The sequence below is a fragment of the Salmo salar genome, chromosome 29, assembly GCF_965601325.2.
Source record: "Salmo salar chromosome 29, fSalSal1, whole genome shotgun sequence".
NCBI lineage: Eukaryota > Metazoa > Chordata > Actinopteri > Salmoniformes > Salmonidae > Salmo > Salmo salar.
Window position 1 is genome coordinate 27274139 of NC_138319.1, and position 18362 is coordinate 27292500.

At 43.0% G+C, this 18362-nt stretch overlaps 2 protein-coding genes across 4 annotated transcripts in view; one reads left to right on the top strand and one right to left on the bottom strand.

Moving 5' to 3' along the window:
- LOC106591469 (vascular endothelial growth factor receptor 1) overlaps positions 1 to 14112 on the top strand; it is a 94550-nt gene extending 80438 nt beyond the window's left edge. Inside the window, exons 18-29 of the mRNA XM_045710816.2 lie at positions 677 to 781; positions 5490 to 5689; positions 6419 to 6467; positions 9522 to 9610; positions 9799 to 9921; positions 10110 to 10221; positions 10391 to 10490; positions 10570 to 10675; positions 10741 to 10844; positions 10936 to 11011; positions 13463 to 13548; positions 13639 to 14112. Coding sequence (XP_045566772.1) covers positions 677 to 781; positions 5490 to 5689; positions 6419 to 6467; positions 9522 to 9610; positions 9799 to 9921; positions 10110 to 10221; positions 10391 to 10490; positions 10570 to 10675; positions 10741 to 10844; positions 10936 to 11011; positions 13463 to 13548; positions 13639 to 13807 — 1319 coding nt within the window. The 3' untranslated portion in view covers positions 13808 to 14112. The remainder of the gene's footprint in view (positions 1 to 676; positions 782 to 5489; positions 5690 to 6418; positions 6468 to 9521; positions 9611 to 9798; positions 9922 to 10109; positions 10222 to 10390; positions 10491 to 10569; positions 10676 to 10740; positions 10845 to 10935; positions 11012 to 13462; positions 13549 to 13638) is intronic.
- Positions 14113 to 15407: 1295 nt separating this feature from the next.
- LOC106590454 (PAN2-PAN3 deadenylation complex subunit pan3) overlaps positions 15408 to 18362 on the bottom strand; it is a 25536-nt gene continuing 22581 nt past the window's right edge. For 2 of the 3 annotated variants that reach the window (XM_045710714.2, XM_045710712.2), the window contains exon 18: positions 15409 to 18362. This exon is cut by the window's right edge and continues 264 nt beyond it. The gene's annotated coding sequence lies outside the window, so the exon portion shown is untranslated. The other variant, XM_045710713.2, reaches the window with a different exon arrangement.

An 18362-nucleotide genomic window follows, 5' to 3' on the forward strand; every position in this document is an offset into this window, starting at 1 on the left:
AACTTCACCGCATTAAAGGGACGATGGACGGGGCCATGTACCGTCAAATCTTGGTTGAGAACCTCCTTCCCTCAGCCAGGGCATTGAAAATGGGTCGTGGATGGGTATTCCAGCATGACAATGATCCAAAACACACGGCCAAGGCAACAAAGGAGTGGCTCAAGAAGAAGCACATTAAGGTCCTGGAGTGGCCTAGCCAGTCTCCAGACCTTAATCCCATAGAAAATCTGTGGAGGGAGCTGAAGGTTCGAACTACAAGAAACGTCTGACCTCTGTGATTGCCAACAAGGGTTTTGCCACCAAGTACTAAGTCATGTTTTGTAGAGGGGTCAAATACTTATTTCCCTCATTAAAATGCAAATCATTTTATAACATTTTTTACATGTGTTTTTCTGGATTTTTTTGTTGTTATTCTGTCTCTCACTGTCCAAATAAACCTACCATTAAAATTATAGACTGATCGTTTCTTTGTCAGTGGGCAAACGTACAAAATCAGCAGGGGATCAAATTCTTGTTTCCCTCACTGTAGGTGGTTCCCACCTGAAGCCTTTAGAAACCTTGACTCTGACAGACTGCCACCACCCAGTGTTAAACCACAACCCACCTTTGGGTTTCAACCCCACCATTTGAGAAACAAATAAGATTGTGTTTGAATTATCTCTCTGTGTCCTTCCAGAGAAACCTCTGGGCCGTGGGGCCTTTGGGAAAGTCATGCAGGCGTCTGCCTTTGGCATCGACAACTCTACAGGCTGCAGGACTGTGGCTGTCAAGATGCTCAAGGGTACCTGCTTCATTATGTTCACTATATCTGAGTCATGCTATCTAACAACGTGACAAATGATGACCATTCAGAATAGAATAGAACATGACTCTACCAGCATAATGTGCTGTATTAATAATGTGCTGTATTTATAATGTACTGTATTAATAATGTACTGTATTTATAATGTACTATATTTATAATGTACTGAATTTATGATGTACTGTATTAATAATGTACTGAATTTATAATGTACTGTATTAATAATGTACTGTATTTATAATGTACTGTATTTATAATGTACTGAATTTATAATGTACTGTATTTATAATGTACTGAATTTATAATGTACTGTATTAATAATGTACTGTATTAATAATGTGCTGTATTTATAATGTGCTGTATTTATAATGTGCTGTATTTATAATGTGCTGTATTTATAATGTACTGTATTTATAATGTACTGTATTAATAATGTGCTGTATTTATAATGTGCTGTATTAATACTGTACTGTATTAATACTGTACTGTATTTATAATGTGCTGTATTAATAATGTGCTGTATTTATAGAGTGATGTATTTATAATGTGCTGTATTTATAATGTGCTGTATTAATACTGTACTGTATTAATAATGTGCTGTATTTATAATGTGCTGTATTAATAATGTGCTGTAATTATAGAGTGATGTATTTATAATGTGCTGTATTTATAATGTGCTGTATTAATAATGTACTGTATTAATAATGTGCTGTATTTATAAAGTGATGTATTTATAATATGTTGTATTTATAAAGTGATGTATTTATAATGTGCTGTATTTATAATGTACCGTATTAATAATGTACTGTATTTATAATGTGCTGTATTTATAAAGTGATGTATTTATAATGTGCTGTATTTATAAAGTGATGTATTTATAATGTGCTGTATTTATAATGTACCGTATTAATAATGTGCTGTATTTATAGAGTGATGTATTTATAATGTGCTGTATTTATAATGTGCTGTATTTATAAAGTGATGTATTTATAATGTGCTGTATTTATAATGTGTTGTATTTATAAAGTGATGTATTTTTAATGTGCTGTATTTATAATGTGCTGTATTTATAATATACTGTATTAATAATGTGCTGTATTTATAATGTACCATATTAATAATGTGCTGTATTTATAATGTGATGTATTTATAATGTGCTGTATTTATAATGTGCTGTATTTATAATGTACCGTATTTATAATGTGATGTATTTATAATGTGCTGTATTTATAATGTGCTGTATTTATAATGTGCTATATTAATACTGTACTGTATTAATAATGTGCTGTATTTATAATGTGCTGTATTAATAATGTGCTGTAATTATAGAGTGATGTATTTATAATGTGCTGTATTTATAATGTGCTGTATTAATAATGTACTGTATTAATAATGTGCTGTATTTATAATGTGCTGTATTTATAATATGCTGTATTAATACTGTACTGTATTAATAATGTGCTGTATTTATAATGTGCTGTATTAATAATGTGCTGTAATTATAGAGTGATGTATTTATAATGTGGTGCATTTATAATGTACTGTATTAATAATGTGCTGTATTTATAGTGTGATGTATTTATAATTTACTGTATTTATAACATGATGTATATATAATGGGATGTATTGATAATGTGATGTATTTATAATGTCATGTATTTTGAATGTGCTGTATTTATAATGTGATGTATTTATAATGTACTGTATTTATAATGTTGTTTTTATTAAGTGATGTATTTATAATGTGCTGTATTAATAATGTGCTGTATTTATAGTGTGATGTGATGTATTGATAATGTGATGTATTTATAATGTACTGTATTTATAATGTGATGTATTTATAATGTACTGTATTTATAATGTGATGTATTTATAAAGTGATGTATTTATAATGTGCTGTATTAATAATATTCTGTATTTATAGTGTGATGTATTGATAATGTGATGTATTTATAATGTACTGTATTTATAATGCACTGTATTTATAATGTGCTGTATTTATAAAGTGATGGATTTATAATGTGCTGTATTTATAGTGTACTGTATTTATAATTTACTGTATTTATAATGTGCTGTATTTATAATGTGATGTATTTATGTGTTGTATCTATAATGTGATATATTTATAATGTACTGCATTTATAAAGTGATGTATTTATACTGTGCTGTATTTATAATGTACTGTATTTATAATTTACTGAATTTATAATGTGCTGTAATTATAGAGTGATGTATTTATAATGTGCTGTATTTATAAAGTGATGTATTTATAATGTGGTGCATTTATAATGTACTGTATTAATAATGTGCTGTATTTATAGTGTGATGTATTTATAATTTACTGTATTTATAACGTGATGTATATATAATGGGATGTATTGATAATGTGATGTATTTATAATTTACTGTATTTATAACGTGATGTATATATAATGGGATGTATTGATAATGTCATGTATTTATAATGTCATGTATTTTGAATGTGCTGTATTTATAATGTGATGTGTTTATAATGTACTGTATTTATAATGTTGTTTTTATAAAGTGATGTATTTATAATGTGCTGTATTAATAATGTGCTGTATTTATAGTGTGATGTGATGTATTGATAATGTGATGTATTTATAATGTACTGTATTTATAATGTGATGTATTTATAAAGTGATGTATTTATAATGTGCTGTATTAATAATATTCTGTATTTATAGTGTGATGTATTGATAATGTGATGTATTTATAATGTGCTGTATTTATAATCTGCTGTAATTATAATGTGCTGTATTTATAGTGTGATGTGATGTATTGATAATGTGATGTATTTATAATGTGCTGTATTAATAAAGCTTAACAAAGCTTTTGACTCTGTTAATCACCACATCCTCATCGGCAGACTCAGTAGCCTTGGTTTCTCAAACGATTGCGTCGCCTGGTTCACCAACTAAATCTCTGACAGAGTTCAGTGTGTCAAATTGGAGGGCCTACTGTCTGGACCTCTGGCAGTCTCTATGGGGGTACCACAGGGTTCAATTCTTGGGCCAACTCTTTTCTCTGTATACATAAATGATGTCGCTCTTGCTGCTGGTGAATCTCTGATCCACCTCTACGCAGACGACACCATTCTGTACACTTCTGGCCCTTCTTTGGACACTGTGTTAACAACCCTCCAGACGAGCTTCAATGCCATTCAACTCTCCTTCCGTGGTCTCCAACAGCTTCTAAACACAAGTAAAACTAAATGCATGCTCTTCAACCGATCGCTGCCTGCACCTGCCCGCCTGTCCAGCATCACTTCTCTGGACGGTTCTAACTTAGAATTTGTGGACAACTACAAATACCTAGGTGTCTGGTTAGACTGTAAACTCTCCTTCCAGACTCACATCAATCATCTCCAATCCAAAGTGAAATCTCGAATTGGCTTCCTATTTCGCAACAAAGCATCCTTCACTCATGCTGCCAAACATACCCTCGTAAAACTGACCATCCTACCAATCCTCGACTTCGGCGATGTCATTTACAAAATAGCTTCCAATACCCTACTCAACAAGCTGGATGCAGTCTATCACAGTGCCATCCGTTTTGTCACCAAAGCCCCATATACTACCCATCACTGCGACCTGTACGCTCTCGTTGGCTGGCCTTCGCTTCATAATCGTCGCCAAACACATTGGCTCCAGGTCATCTACAAGACCCTGCTAGGTAAAGTCCCCCCTTATCTCCGCTCACTGGTCACCATAGCAGCACCCACCTGTAGCACGCGCTCCAGCAGGTATATCTCTCTGGTCACCCCTAAAGCCAACTCCTCCTTTGGTCGTCTCTCCTTCCAGTTCTCTGCTGCCAATGACTGGAACGAACTACAAAAATCTCTGAAACTGGAAACACTTATCTCCCTCACTAGCTTTAAGCACCAGCTGTCAGAGCAGCTCACAGATCACTGCACCTGTACATAGCCCATCTATAATTTAACCCAAACTACTACCTCTTCCCCTACTGTATTTATTTATTTTATTTATTTTGCTCCTTTGCACCATATTATTTATATTTTATCTCTGAACTTTCTTCAAACTACAAATCTACCATTCCAGTGTTTTTCTTGCTATACTTTATTTACTTTGCCACCATGGCATTTTTTTGCCTTTACCTCCCTTATCTCACATCATTTGCTCACATTGTATATAGTCTTATTTTTTATTTTTTTTTCTTCTACTGCATCATTGATTGTATGTTGTTTTACTCCATGTGTAACTCTGTGTTTTTGTATGTTGTCGAACTGCTTTGCTTTATCTTGGCCAGGTCGCAATTGTAAATGAGAACTTGTTCTCAACTTGCCTACCTGGTTAAATAAAGGTGAAATAAAATAAAATAAAAAAAATAATAATGTACTGTATTTATAATGTGCTGTATTTATAAAGTGATGGATTTATAATGTGCTGTATTTATAGTGTACTGTATTTATAATTTACTGTATTTATAATGTGCTGTATTTATAATGTGATGTATTTATGTGTTGTATCTATAATGTGATATATTTATAATGTACTGCATTTATAAAGTGATGTATTTATACTGTGCTGTATTTATAATGTACTGTATTTATAATTTACTGAATTTATAATGTGCTGTATTAATAATGTGCCGTATTTATAGCGTGATGTATTTATAATGTGCTGTGCTGTATGTTGTCCACCAGAGGGGGCTACTCCCAGTGACCACAAGGCTCTGATGACAGAACTGAAGATCCTGAACCACATCGGTCACCACCTGAATGTGGTCAACCTGCTGGGAGCCTGCACCAAGGCAGGGCCTCTCATGGTGATAGTGGAGTACTGTAGGTATGGAAACCTATCCACCTACCTGAAGAGCAAGAGAGACGTTTTCCTGTTCGACAAGGTGAGTTCTCCCTCTGTCCAGACAGACAGACAGGCAGGCAGGCAGGCAGGCAGGCAGGCAGGCAGGCAGGCAGGCAGGCAGACAGACAGACAGACAGACAGACAGACAGACAGACAGACAGACAGACAGACAGACAGACAGACAGACAGACAGACAGACAGACAGACAGACAGACAGACAGACAGACAGACAGACAGACAGACAGACAGACAGACAGACAGACAGACAGACAGACAGACAAAGCCTTAACTTACAGACCTCAATGAGGTCAAGTTCCCATTGACATCCTGTCTATATCTTTATGCTGAGATGAGCGTCATGAATGTCTTATTGTCACACTTACAGACGTTAAGATACTTATCTCACATTCAAGTCTTATTTCCTCTGACGGATACACAGAATGAGCCTCAAGCAATCAAACACATCACCAACTCACTTCTGCAATCAATTGATGTTCTGTTATCTGTAATAAGAGAGAGGGACTTCTTCCTTATTGTCAGAATCTGTAGTTCTGAGTATTTAGTCCTGTGTGATTCGTGTTAACACTCATAGTTGAGTTGTAGTTGTAATGCAGTGTTTTGTGTCGTATAGTTTATGTGTAGTGGTGTAAACTAGAAACAAACACACTGTAAGTCCACACACTAAATATAATAAATACAGTATATCCATATTGACCAGTAGCACTACCTGACCACATTAACCACAACTCATTTTCTCTCCCTGTGACAGGATGGGAAGAAGAGGTGTTTCGAGGAGAGAGAGAGCACAGAGGAGAGGGGTAAGAGAGAGAGAACAGAGGAGAGGGGTAAGAGAGAGAGAACAGAGGAGAGGGGTAAGAGAGAGAGAACAGAGGAGAGGGGTAAGAGAGAGAGAACAGAGGAGAGGGGTAAGAGAGAGAGAACAGAGGAGAGGGGTAAGAGAGAGAGAACAGAGAGTGGTAAGAGAGAGAGAACAGAGGAGAAGAACAAGAGAGAGAGAACAGAGGAGAGGGGTAAGAGAGAGAGAACAGAGGAGAGGGGTAAGAGAGAGAGAACAGGGGAGAGGGGTAAGAGAGAGAGAACAGAGGAGAGGGGTAAGAGAGAGAGAACAGAGGAGAAGAACAAGAGAGAGAGAACAGAGGAGAGGGGTAAGAGAGAGAGAACAGAGGAGAAGAACAAGAGAGAGAGAACAGAGGAGAGGGGTAAGAGAGAGAGAACAGAGGAGAGGGGTAAGAGAGAGAGAACAGAGGAGAAGAACAAGAGAGAGAGAACAGAGGAGAGGGGTAAGAGAGAGAGAACAGAGGAGAAGAACAAGAGAGAGAGAACAGAGGAGAGGGGTAAGAGAGAGAGAACAGAGGAGAGGGGTAAGAGAGAGAGAACAGAGGAGAGGGGTAAGAGAGAGAGAACAGAGGAGAGGGGTAAGAGAGAGAGAACAGAGGAGAGGGATAAGAGAGAGAGAACAGAGGAGAGGGGTAAGAGAGAGAGAACAGAGGAGAGGGGTAAGAGAGAGAGAACAGAGGAGAGGGGTAAGAGAGAGAGAACAGAGAGGGATACGAGAGAGAGAACAGAGGAGAGGGATAAGAGAGAGAGAACAGAGGAGAGGGGTAAGAGAGAGAGAACAGAGGAGAGGGATAAGAGAGAGAGAACAGAGGAGAGGGATAAGAGAGAGAGAACAGAGGAGAGGGATAAGAGAGAGAGAACAGAGGAGAGGGGTAAGAGAGAGAGAACAGAGAGGGATAAGAGAGAGAGAACAGAGGAGAGGGATAAGAGAGAGAGAACAGAGGAGAGGGGTAAGAGAGAGAGAACAGAGGAGAAGAACAAGAGAGAGAGAACAGAGGAGAGGGGTAAGAGAGAGAGAACAGAGAGGGATAAGAGAGAGAGAACAGAGGAGAGGGATAAGAGAGAGAGAACAGAGGAGAGGGGTAAGAGAGAGAGAACAGAGGAGAAGAACAAGAGAGAGAGAACAGAGGAGAGGGGTAAGAGAGAGAGAACAGAGGAGAGGGGTAAGAGAGAGAGAACAGAGGAGAGGGGTAAGAGAGAGAGAACAGAGGAGAGGGATAAGAGAGAGAGAACAGAGGAGAGGGATAAGAGAGAGAGAACAGAGAGGGATAAGAGAGAGAGAACAGAGGAGAGGGGTAAGAGAGAGAGAACAGAGGAGAGGGGTAAGAGAGAGAGAACAGAGGAGAGGGATAAGAGAGAGAGAACAGAGGAGAGGGATAAGAGAGAGAGAACAGAGGAGAGGGGTAAGAGAGAGAGAACAGAGAGGGATAAGAGAGAGAGAACAGAGGAGAGGGATAAGAGAGAGAGAACAGAGGAGAGGGGTAAGAGAGAGAGAACAGAGGAGAGGGATAAGAGAGAGAGAACAGAGGAGAGGGATAAGAGAGAGAGAACAGAGAGGGATAAGAGAGAGAGAACAGAGGAGAGGGGTAAGAGAGAGAGAACAGAGGAGAGGGGTAAGAGAGAGAGAACAGAGGAGAGGGATAAGAGAGAGAGAACAGAGGAGAGGGATAAGAGAGAGAGAACAGAGGAGAGGGGTAAGAGAGAGAGAACAGAGGAGAGGGATAAGAGAGAGAGAACAGAGGAGAGGGGTAAGAGAGAGAGAACAGAGGAGAGGGGTAAGAGAGAGAGAACAGAGGAGAGGGATAAGAGAGAGAGAACAGAGGAGAGGGATAAGAGAGAGAGAACAGAGGAGAGGGGTAAGAGAGAGAGAACAGAGAGGGATAAGAGAGAGAGAACAGAGGAGAGGGGTAAGAGAGAGAGAACAGAGGAGAGGGGTAAGAGAGAGAGAACAGAGGAGAGGGATAAGAGAGAGAGAACAGAGGAGAGGGATAAGAGAGAGAGAACAGAGGAGAGGGATAAGAGAGAGAGAACAGAGGAGAGGGGTAAGAGAGAGAGAACAGAGGAGAAGAACAAGAGAGAGAGAACAAAGGAGAGGGATAAGAGAGAGAGAACAGAGGAGAGGGATAAGAGAGAGAGAACAGAGGAGAAGAACAAGAGAGAGAGAACAGAGGAGAGGGGTAAGAGAGAGAGAACAGAGAGGGATAAGAGAGAGAGAACAGAGGAGAGGGATAAGAGAGAGAGAACAGAGGAGAGGGGTAAGAGAGAGAGAACAGAGAGGGATAAGAGAGAGAGAACAGAGGAGAGGGGTAAGAGAGAGAGAACAGAGGAGAGGGATAAGAGAGAGAGAACAGAGGAGAGGGATAAGAGAGAGAGAACAGAGGATTGGGGTAAGAGAGAGAGAACAGAGGAGAGGGATAAGAGAGAGAGAACAGATGAGAGGGATAAGAGAGAGAGAACAGAGGAGAGGGGTAAGAGAGAGAGAACAGAGGAGAGGGGTAAGAGAGAGAGAACAGAGGAGAGGGATAAGAGAGAGAGAACAGAGGAGAGGGATAAGAGAGAGAGAACAGAGGAGAGGGGTAAGAGAGAGAGAACAGAGGAGAGGGGTAAGAGAGAGAGAACAGAGGAGAGGGGTAACAGGTTTATTTACACATTTTTGTTGTTGTTGAGATTTTTATCTTTCCATCCTCACCCTCATAACCCCTCTCCCTCTCTCTCTGTCACTCCATTTCTCTGTCTCTCTCTCCCTTTATCTCTGTCTCTCTCTCCCTTTATCTCTGTCTCTCCCTCTCTCTCTCCCTCTCTCTGTCTCTCTCTGTCTCTCTCTCCCTTTCTCTGTCTCTCTCTCCCTTTATCTCTGTCTCTCTCTCTTTCTCTGTCTCTGTCTCCCTCTCTCTGTCTCTCCCTCTCTCTCTGTCTCTCCCTTTCTCTGTCTCTCTCTCCCTTTATCTCTGTCTCTCTCTCTCTCTGTCTCTCTCTGTCTCTCTCTCCCTCTCTCTGTCTCTCTCTCTCTCCAGGTGTCTCCAAGTCTCCTCTGTTCCTGGAGGATCTCATCTCCTACAGTTTCCAGGTGTCTCGAGGCATGGAGTTCCTCGCCTCTCGCAAGGTCTGATACCCCTGTGTCTGTCTGCCTGTCTGTCTGCCTGTCTGTCTGCCTGTCTGTCTGAGAAGACATACAGTATATGACCTTGAAAATATGTGGCTCATTTGCACCTCGATGCGATCAATAGATCCAAATTGTGCATTCTGAATGTGTGTGTGTGTGTGTGTGTTCACTCTGTGTTTCTATGTCAGTGTATCCACCGTGACCTGGCTGCCAGGAACATTCTGCTGTCTGAGAATAAAGTGGTGAAGATCTGTGACTTTGGTCTGGCCAGAGACCTCTACAAAGACCTCGACTACGTCCGCAAGGGAGACGTGAGTCTACACACACAATCATCTCCTCCTCATAACGGGGACGTCACTGTACTTAGCCTATTCTCAGATCTACAGTAGTTGTTCTGTCCTGCCAAGTTGGCGAGACACCTGAAACAGGTCTGGGATCAGGATACTCTGTACTCTCTGCTGGCAGCTGATTCTGACCCATGACCCCTTGTTCTCCACAGGCAAGGCTGCCATTGAAGTGGATGTCCCCAGAGTCCATCTTTGACAAGGTGTTCACGACCCAGAGTGACGTGTGGTCCTATGGAGTTCTGCTCTGGGAGATATTCTCTCTGGGTCGGTCCTCATATCCACTTACACAGAACACATACTGCTGGTCCCATAGAATTAGGAATTAGAATACTAGACATTTAATAGGATCTCTGTGGCTCATACTATGACTAGTACATACCGTTACTGTATCACCTAGACAACACTCAAGGCTTGTTCTCTGTCTGTCTCACAGGAGCCTCTCCGTACCCAGGCCTGAACATAGATGAGGAGTTCTGCCACCAACTAAAGGAGGGAACGCGCATGCGATCCCCAGAGTACAGCACTCCAGAAATGTGAGAAAGAGAAATATATTGATGGAGAGAGAACTGAAGAGAGACTGTGGTGTGAGTATAACTGGTGTGTTGTCTGTAGTTACAGCACCATGCTGGCATGCTGGGAGGCTAACCCCTCAGACCGCCCCACCTTCACTAGCCTAGTGGAAACACTGGGAGACCTGCTGGAGGCACGGGTTCAACAGGTAACACACACACACTCTCTCTCTCTCTCTCTTTTTCCTATGCATTGAACCTTGTCTATGATCAGGATGGGAAGGACTACATTCCCCTGGGCACGTTCCTGTGTGAAGAGAGAGACTCCACAGAGAGCTCCCTGACTGACCTGCATCCACACAGACTCATCAGTCTAGGGTAAGGCTAGGAACACCCCCATAAACAGAGAATAATGACAGTTGGTACAGTCCAATGGGTTGTAGCTGATAATGTTTTAATTCTGTTCCAGCTACATGAACACCAGGAGCACAGCGACACTCAGGACCTTTGAGGAACTGCCCAGCAAGGACCCGCCTAGCCAGGACGTGAGGACACACACTGATTCACATTTATATTCTTACTCACACCACACACTGCTTGTCACTGATGTGTCTGGTGTGTTGCTGTGTATCACACACACTAACATGTAGAACTGATGTGTTGCTGTGTATCACACACACTAACATGTAGAACTGGTGTGTTGCTGTGTATCACACACACTAACATGTAGAACTGATGTGTTGCTGTGTATCACACACACTAACATGTAGAACTGGTGTGTTGCTGTGTATCACACACACTAACATGTAGAACTGGTGTGTTGCTGTGTATCACACACACTAACATGTAGAACTGGTGTGTTGCTGTGCATCACACACACTAACATGTAGAACTGGTGTGTTGCTGTGTATCACACACACTAACATGTAGAACTGGTGTGTTGCTGTGCATCACACACACTAACATGTAGAACTGGTGTGTTGCTGTGTATCACACACACTAACATGTAGAACTGGTGTGTTGCTGTGTATCACACACACTAACATGTAGAACTGGTGTGTTGCTGTGTATCACACACACTAACATGTAGAACTGGTGTGTTGCTGTGTATCACACACACTAACATGTAGAACTGGTGTGTTGCTGTGTATCACACACACTAACATGTAGAACTGGTGTGTTGCTGTGTATCACACACACTAACATGTAGAAATGGTGTGTTGCTGTGTATCACACACACTAACATGTAGAACTGGTGTGTTGCTGTGTATCACACACACTAACATGTAGAACTGATGTGTTGCTGTGTATCACACACTAACATGTAGAACTGGTGTGTTGCTGTGTATCACACACACTAACATGTAGAACTGGTGTGTTGCTGTGTATCACACACTAACATGTAGAACTGGTGTGTTGCTGTGTATCACACACACTAACATGTAGAACTGATGTGTTGCTGTGTATCACACACACTAATATGTAGAACTGGTGTGTTGCTGTGTATCACACACACTAACATGTAGAACTGATGTGTTGCTGTGTATCACACACACTAACATGTAGAAATGGTGTGTTGCTGTGTATCACACACACTAACATGTAGAACTGGTGTGTTGCTGTGTATCACACACACTAACATGTAGAACTTATGTGTTGCTGTGTATCACACACACTAACATGTAGAACTGGTGTGTTGCTGTGTATCACACACTAACATGTAGAACTGGTGTGTTGCTGTGTATCACACACACTAACATGTAGAACTGGTGTGTTGCTGTGTATCACACACTAACATGTAGAACTGGTGTGTTGCTGTGTATCACACACACTAACATGTAGAACTGGTGTGTTGCTGTGTATCACACACACTAACATGTAGAACTGGTGTGTTGCTGTGTATCACACACACTAACATGTAGAACTGGTGTGTTGCTGTGTATCACACACACTAACATGTAGAACTGGTGTGTTGCTGTGTATCACACACTAACATGTAGAACTGGTGTGTTGCTGTGTATCACACACACTAACATGTAGAACTGGTGTGTTGCTGTGTATCACACACTAACATGTAGAACTGGTGTGTTGCTGTGTATCACACACTAACATGTAGAACTGGTGTGTTGCTGTGTATCACACACTAACATGTAGAACTGGTGTGTTGCTGTGTATCACACACACTAACATGTAGAACTGGTGTGTTGCTGTGTATCACACACTAACATGTAGAACTGGTGTGTTGCTGTGTATCACACACACTAACATGTAGAACTGGTGTGTTGCTGTGTATCACACACACTAACATGTAGAACTGGTGTGTTGCTGTGTATCACACACTAACATGTAGAACTGGTGTGTTGCTGTGTATCACACACTAACATGTAGAACTGGTGTGTTGCTGTGTATCACACACACTAACATGTAGAACTGGTGTGTTGCTGTGTATCACACACACTAACATGTAGAACTGGTGTGTTGCTGTGTATCACACACACTAACATGTAGAACTGGTGTGTTGCTGTGTATCACACACACTAACATGTAGAACTGGTGTGTTGCTGTGTATCACACACACTAACATGTAGAACTGGTGTGTTGCTGTGTATCACACACTAACATGTAGAACTGGTGTGTTGCTGTGTATCACACACACTAACATGTAGAACTGGTGTGTTGCTGTGTATCACACACTAACATGTAGAACTGGTGTGTTGCTGTGTATCACACACACTAACATGTAGAACTGGTGTGTTGCTGTGTATCACACACACTAACATGTAGAACTGGTGTGTTGCTGTGTATCACACACACTAACATGTAGAACTGGTGTGTTGCTGTGTATCACACACACTAACATGTAGAACTGGTGTGTTGCTGTGTATCACACACTAACATGTAGAACTGGTGTGTTGCTGTGTATCACACACACTAACATGTAGAACTGGTGTGTTGCTGTGTATCACACACTAACATGTAGAACTGGTGTGTTTCAGGATGAGCAGGGTGACAGCGGGATGGTTCTACCCTCTGAGGAACTCAAACACCTCAAATGGACCAGCGGCGCCAAGAGCCTCACAAGGTCACCACCTCTGACCTTCAACCCCTCATTGACTACAAATGAGTGTATTTTGTGTTCTGTATTGATAATGATTGAGGGGTGTGTTGGCAGGTTCTTCACCATCAGTACGTGCAGGGAGAACCTGGTGCCCTGCATGTGTAATGACATCACTGGTCTCCATGACGACGAGCCGCCTGTCCTCCCATGCGACTGTGACTCCGAGGAGAGCTGTTCCTCTCCACCCGACTACAACTCTGCCTTCCTCTACCCCTCCCTCTGACAACGATCATATCACACTTCTCCCTCTGGCTAGAACTGCCTTGGTTCCTCCCAGCACACCATCATCCCCTTGTCTGTCACTCCATCTAAACGTCACCCTAACCTCCTCCCTCTAACACCCACTTCTCTGTCTCTGGTCCATCTTTCTCCCTACCTACCTCCCTCTAACACCCACTTCTCTGTCCCATCTTTCTCCCTACCTACCTCCCTCTAACACCCACTTCTCTGTCCCATCTTTCTCCCTACCTACCTCCCTCTAACACCCACTTCTCTGTCCCATCTTTCTCCCTACCTACCTCCCTCTAACACCCCACTTCTCTGGTCCCATCTTTCTTCCTCTTACCTACCTCCCTCTAACACCCACTTCTCTGTCCCATCTTTCTCCCTACCTACCTCCCTCTAACACCCACTTCTCTGTCCCATCTTTCTCCCTACCTACCTCCCTCTAACACCCACTTCTCTGTCTCTGGTCCATTTTTCCATTTGATGCTGTGGCTTCCTCAGGGGAGAGGAGGAAGGTATGTGAATTACTGAGGCCTGCGTAGGGTGCCACACCCACCACTAACAGCAGCTAAATCCATGATCGTGTTATCGCGCGCAGCAACAATACATGTCCATGTACCACTCTCTTTAGTATAGTTGCTTATCTCTATATGGGTACGGACCATAGAGCTCAGAGGAACCTCGGTGGTCTCCAGTGACCTGACTGATGTTCCTACACGTGTATGCTGGAAGAATTTATTCATTACAAAATAGCGTTACCTATTTATTTACAATATGTTAACCTCATGAGATTGTGTCAAGGAAGGCAACTGCTGTCAATGATCATTAAATCAGTAAATGTTAGACCAGTCGATGCAGAGCTATGGAGAAGTACTGTATAACATGTTTAATAGCCACAGCCATTTGCCCTGACTGACACAAGTATGTATGTATTCTATGTACTCAAAACACATTTAAAAATGTTGAAGTAAAGAAGCGTTACCACACTGACTAAAGATAATCCTCTGGTCTTCACATGCATGACACTAAGACAACACAGTGTTTGGTATATTTTATTAAAATACTGCTGTACACACAATATTGCAAAAATTGAGACAATGAACACAAGATGGGCAAAACAACATGCTAAGATGGTGATTGTAGATGTTTGTAGGAGAGGCGTCTGTCGGAATGGGGGGAGAGGGGCGCGTGTGGGGGGGAGAGAGGCGCGCGTGTCGGAGTGTGTGGGGGGGAGAGAGGCGCGTGTGTGGGGGGGAGAGAGGCGCGTGTGTCGGAGTGGGGGGGGAGAGAGAGGCGCGTGTGTCGGAGTGGGGGGGGGGGGAAGAGCGGCGCGTGTGTCGGAGTGGGGGGGGGGGGGGAAGAGCGGCGCGTGTGTCGGAGTGGGGGGGGGGGGAAGAGCGGCGCGTGTGTCGGAGTGTGGGGGGGGGGGGGGAGAGAGGCGCGTGTGTCGGAGTGGGGGGCGGGGGGAAGAGCGGCGCGTGTGTCGGAGTGGGGGGGGGGGGAAGAGCGGCGCGTGTGTCGGAGTGGGGGGCGGGGGGAAGAGCGGCGCGTGTGTCGGAGTGGGGGGGGGGGGGAGAAGAGCGGCGCGTGTGTCTGAGTGGGGGGGGGGGAAGAGCGGCGCGTGTGTCGGAGTGGGGGGGGGGGAAGAGCGGCGCGTGTGTCGGAGTGTGGGGGGGGGAAGAGCGGCGCGTGTGTCGGAGTGGGGGGGGGGAAGAGCGGCGCGTGTGTCGGAGTGGGGGGGGGAAGAGCGGCGCGTGTGTCGGAGTTGCTGGGGATGGGGGACAGTGATAGGGTGGCTTGGCGACAGTGATAGGGTCGGAGTTGGGGACAGTGATAGGGTGGATGGGGGACAGTGATAGGGTGGATTGGGGACAGTGATAGGGTGGATTGGGGACAGTGATAGGGTGGATTGGGGACAGTGATAGGGTGGATTGGGGACAGTGATAGGGTGGATTGGGGACAGTGATAGGGTGGATTGGGGACAGTGATAGGGTGGATTGGGGACAGTGATAGGGTGGATGCGGGACAGTGATAGGGTGGATGCGGGACAGTGATAGGGTGGATGCGGGACAGTGATAGGGTGGATGCGGGACAGTGATAGGGTGGATGCATGTGATCCGTTTCAATTTAGGGTTCTAAGCACCACATTCACCAAATACGTTTTCTGTCTCCATCATTTCACCGAAAACAGCACATGATTCTAACTCCGAGCAGGTTTTAGATCAAGTGGCCCCTAAGTACTGATCTACAGTCAGTTTTACTCTTCAACTCCTAAATGGTTCAGGATAGGCTAGGTGTAGAGTAAACGGATCCTAGATCTGTGCTATGGGGCAACTCCCATGTCGCCTCATGGAGTAGATGCCCCTAGTCACTGACATGGGGTCAGATATGTTGACATCCCCAAGTAGGTCAGGTAAGGTTGGACAGAGTAAACCGATGCTAAATCTATGCTTAGGGCCATCTATCACCTCATGAATTCCCCCACAGTATCTCCACCTACCCCCATTTATAGTCCAGTCCACATCCATCTGACTGGATAAAGGGCGACCAATGACGGCCAAACACATTCAGTCATCGGGCCCCTCCAGCTGTCCGTCATCCTGAGAGAATTCCAAACCATTCAACAGGTCTATTCAATGGGGTGGAACGTCCAATATGTTACACATAGAACAGTGATGTATAGAACAGACACCTCATCTCATGTGACTTGAAGTCTATGATATATACACACACAATACATTTATATCTAAAACGCTTTGAACGTTTCACCCTTCTGAATAGACCCTTGCTTCTGAATGCATCAGCCACTGCCCACCAATCTTACCCACCCTCTCCCAAATTCTATATTTTTCTTCCTGAAGAGTAAACTCCTTCACTACCCCTTGTGAAATTAAAATCATTGGATTGGTATAAGCAGTTTCCATCGTCTCTCACGCCAATCCATTCTTTTTAAAACCATGAGAGGGATTGAATAAGTGCGCACTTCAGGGGGAAAATCCCAGGTGACCACTGGGAAAGGTCAGAGGTTAAATTACTGGTTTTCGCTGCTCGGTGTGTCGAGCACATTTTGTCTCACATGATTTTTTTTTAAATTGTCAAATAAAAACAGATCTTAAAAGCTCTTCTTACTAACCACTTTGTCCCATTCCTTGCCCCTCCGTCCCCACCCCAGCTGGAATTGGTCCACAGGATAAAGTTTGTGTTGAGGGGAAAAATACCATCCCTTCCATGTCCCATCATGCATCACTGCACAACAGCTGAGCAAAATGAAGGGAACCAGCTAAAAACTTTTTTTTTTTTTTTAAAAGCATCACTTATTCTCAAATGAAGAGGTTGGCAGGGACGCCTCAGGGGAAGGAAGCAGGGGAGCGGATAAAGAGGGAGAGAAAGAGGCAAAGAAAAGGAGGACATTCCACATTGAGGCAGAACTGGCACCATTCTCTAGTTTTGGCCCAGTCATGGGCTTCATCCCAGCACTGACGAGCCAGTCCTAAATATCCCATCTCACAGAGTTCATTGGTGTCACAACATTTTCCACAATAGTGACCGTCATGAAGCAATAAAATAGCCTGCTGCTTTTATGACCCTGGGCTATATAACAAACAGGGAGAAGACACCCCTTCCTCAGGATCATATCTAGATAGGATACAGCTTTTGTCAAATTGATGGAAAAAGTAGATTTTTGGTGCATTTTAACTAACCCCGACCCTTTTCCTAAACCGCTGATTAAGTTATCCTAAACCGCTGATTAAGTTATCCTAAACCGCTGATTAAGTTATCCTAAACCTGCTACGAAGTCAATTTGGCCAAAAAATGTATCCCTTATAGACAAAACCCTACCTCAGTGCCAACAGAAACCACAGTTTGACCCAATAGCCCACCTAACACATGACCTCAATGTTGCATGACCCTTGACCTCCACATCAAGGCATTGAATTGACCAATGGTCTGTGAGTCCCCAACCCAGCACTCTACCCAAAAACTCAGTGGTTTGTCCTTTTGAGTGGGAACCGACAAGCAAGGAGGCTGAGGTGGACCGGTCCATTTCAGGAATGGGTTCCCTAACCACCCCCTTTGAAAGCGTCCAGTGGTCTGTCCCGTCTCTTAGTGCGTTGGTATGAAGGGGTGTGGTCTCCAGCAGGAAGACACACAGTAAAAATAAAGCCTGATTTTATATTAGGTACTCAGTCTGTGTGTGTGTGTGTGTGTGTGTGTGTTCACCACTCTCGGTAGGTGCAGCCTGTAGGCCACTCACATTCATTAAAAAGTAAAACATCTTAGTCCATCCTCCACAGAGGAAAAAACAAAAATCTATAAAAAAATTACAAATAAAAGCAGGAAAAAGTTAAATCCCACGTGGTCGTTTTATTTTTTAGAATCCGTTTTTGTTCCCAAGTCTAAAAAAAATGAAGCGCTCCTAAACTTTACAGCTTCCGTTTTTGTCCATTACTTGTCATCGCAGCTGCAGGATTTTAGGAAAAATTAAAAAAAACAGCTTTAGAAAAGCCTTCCTGGTTGCCAAGACAGTGTATGTGACTGAGGTCCAGCAAGTC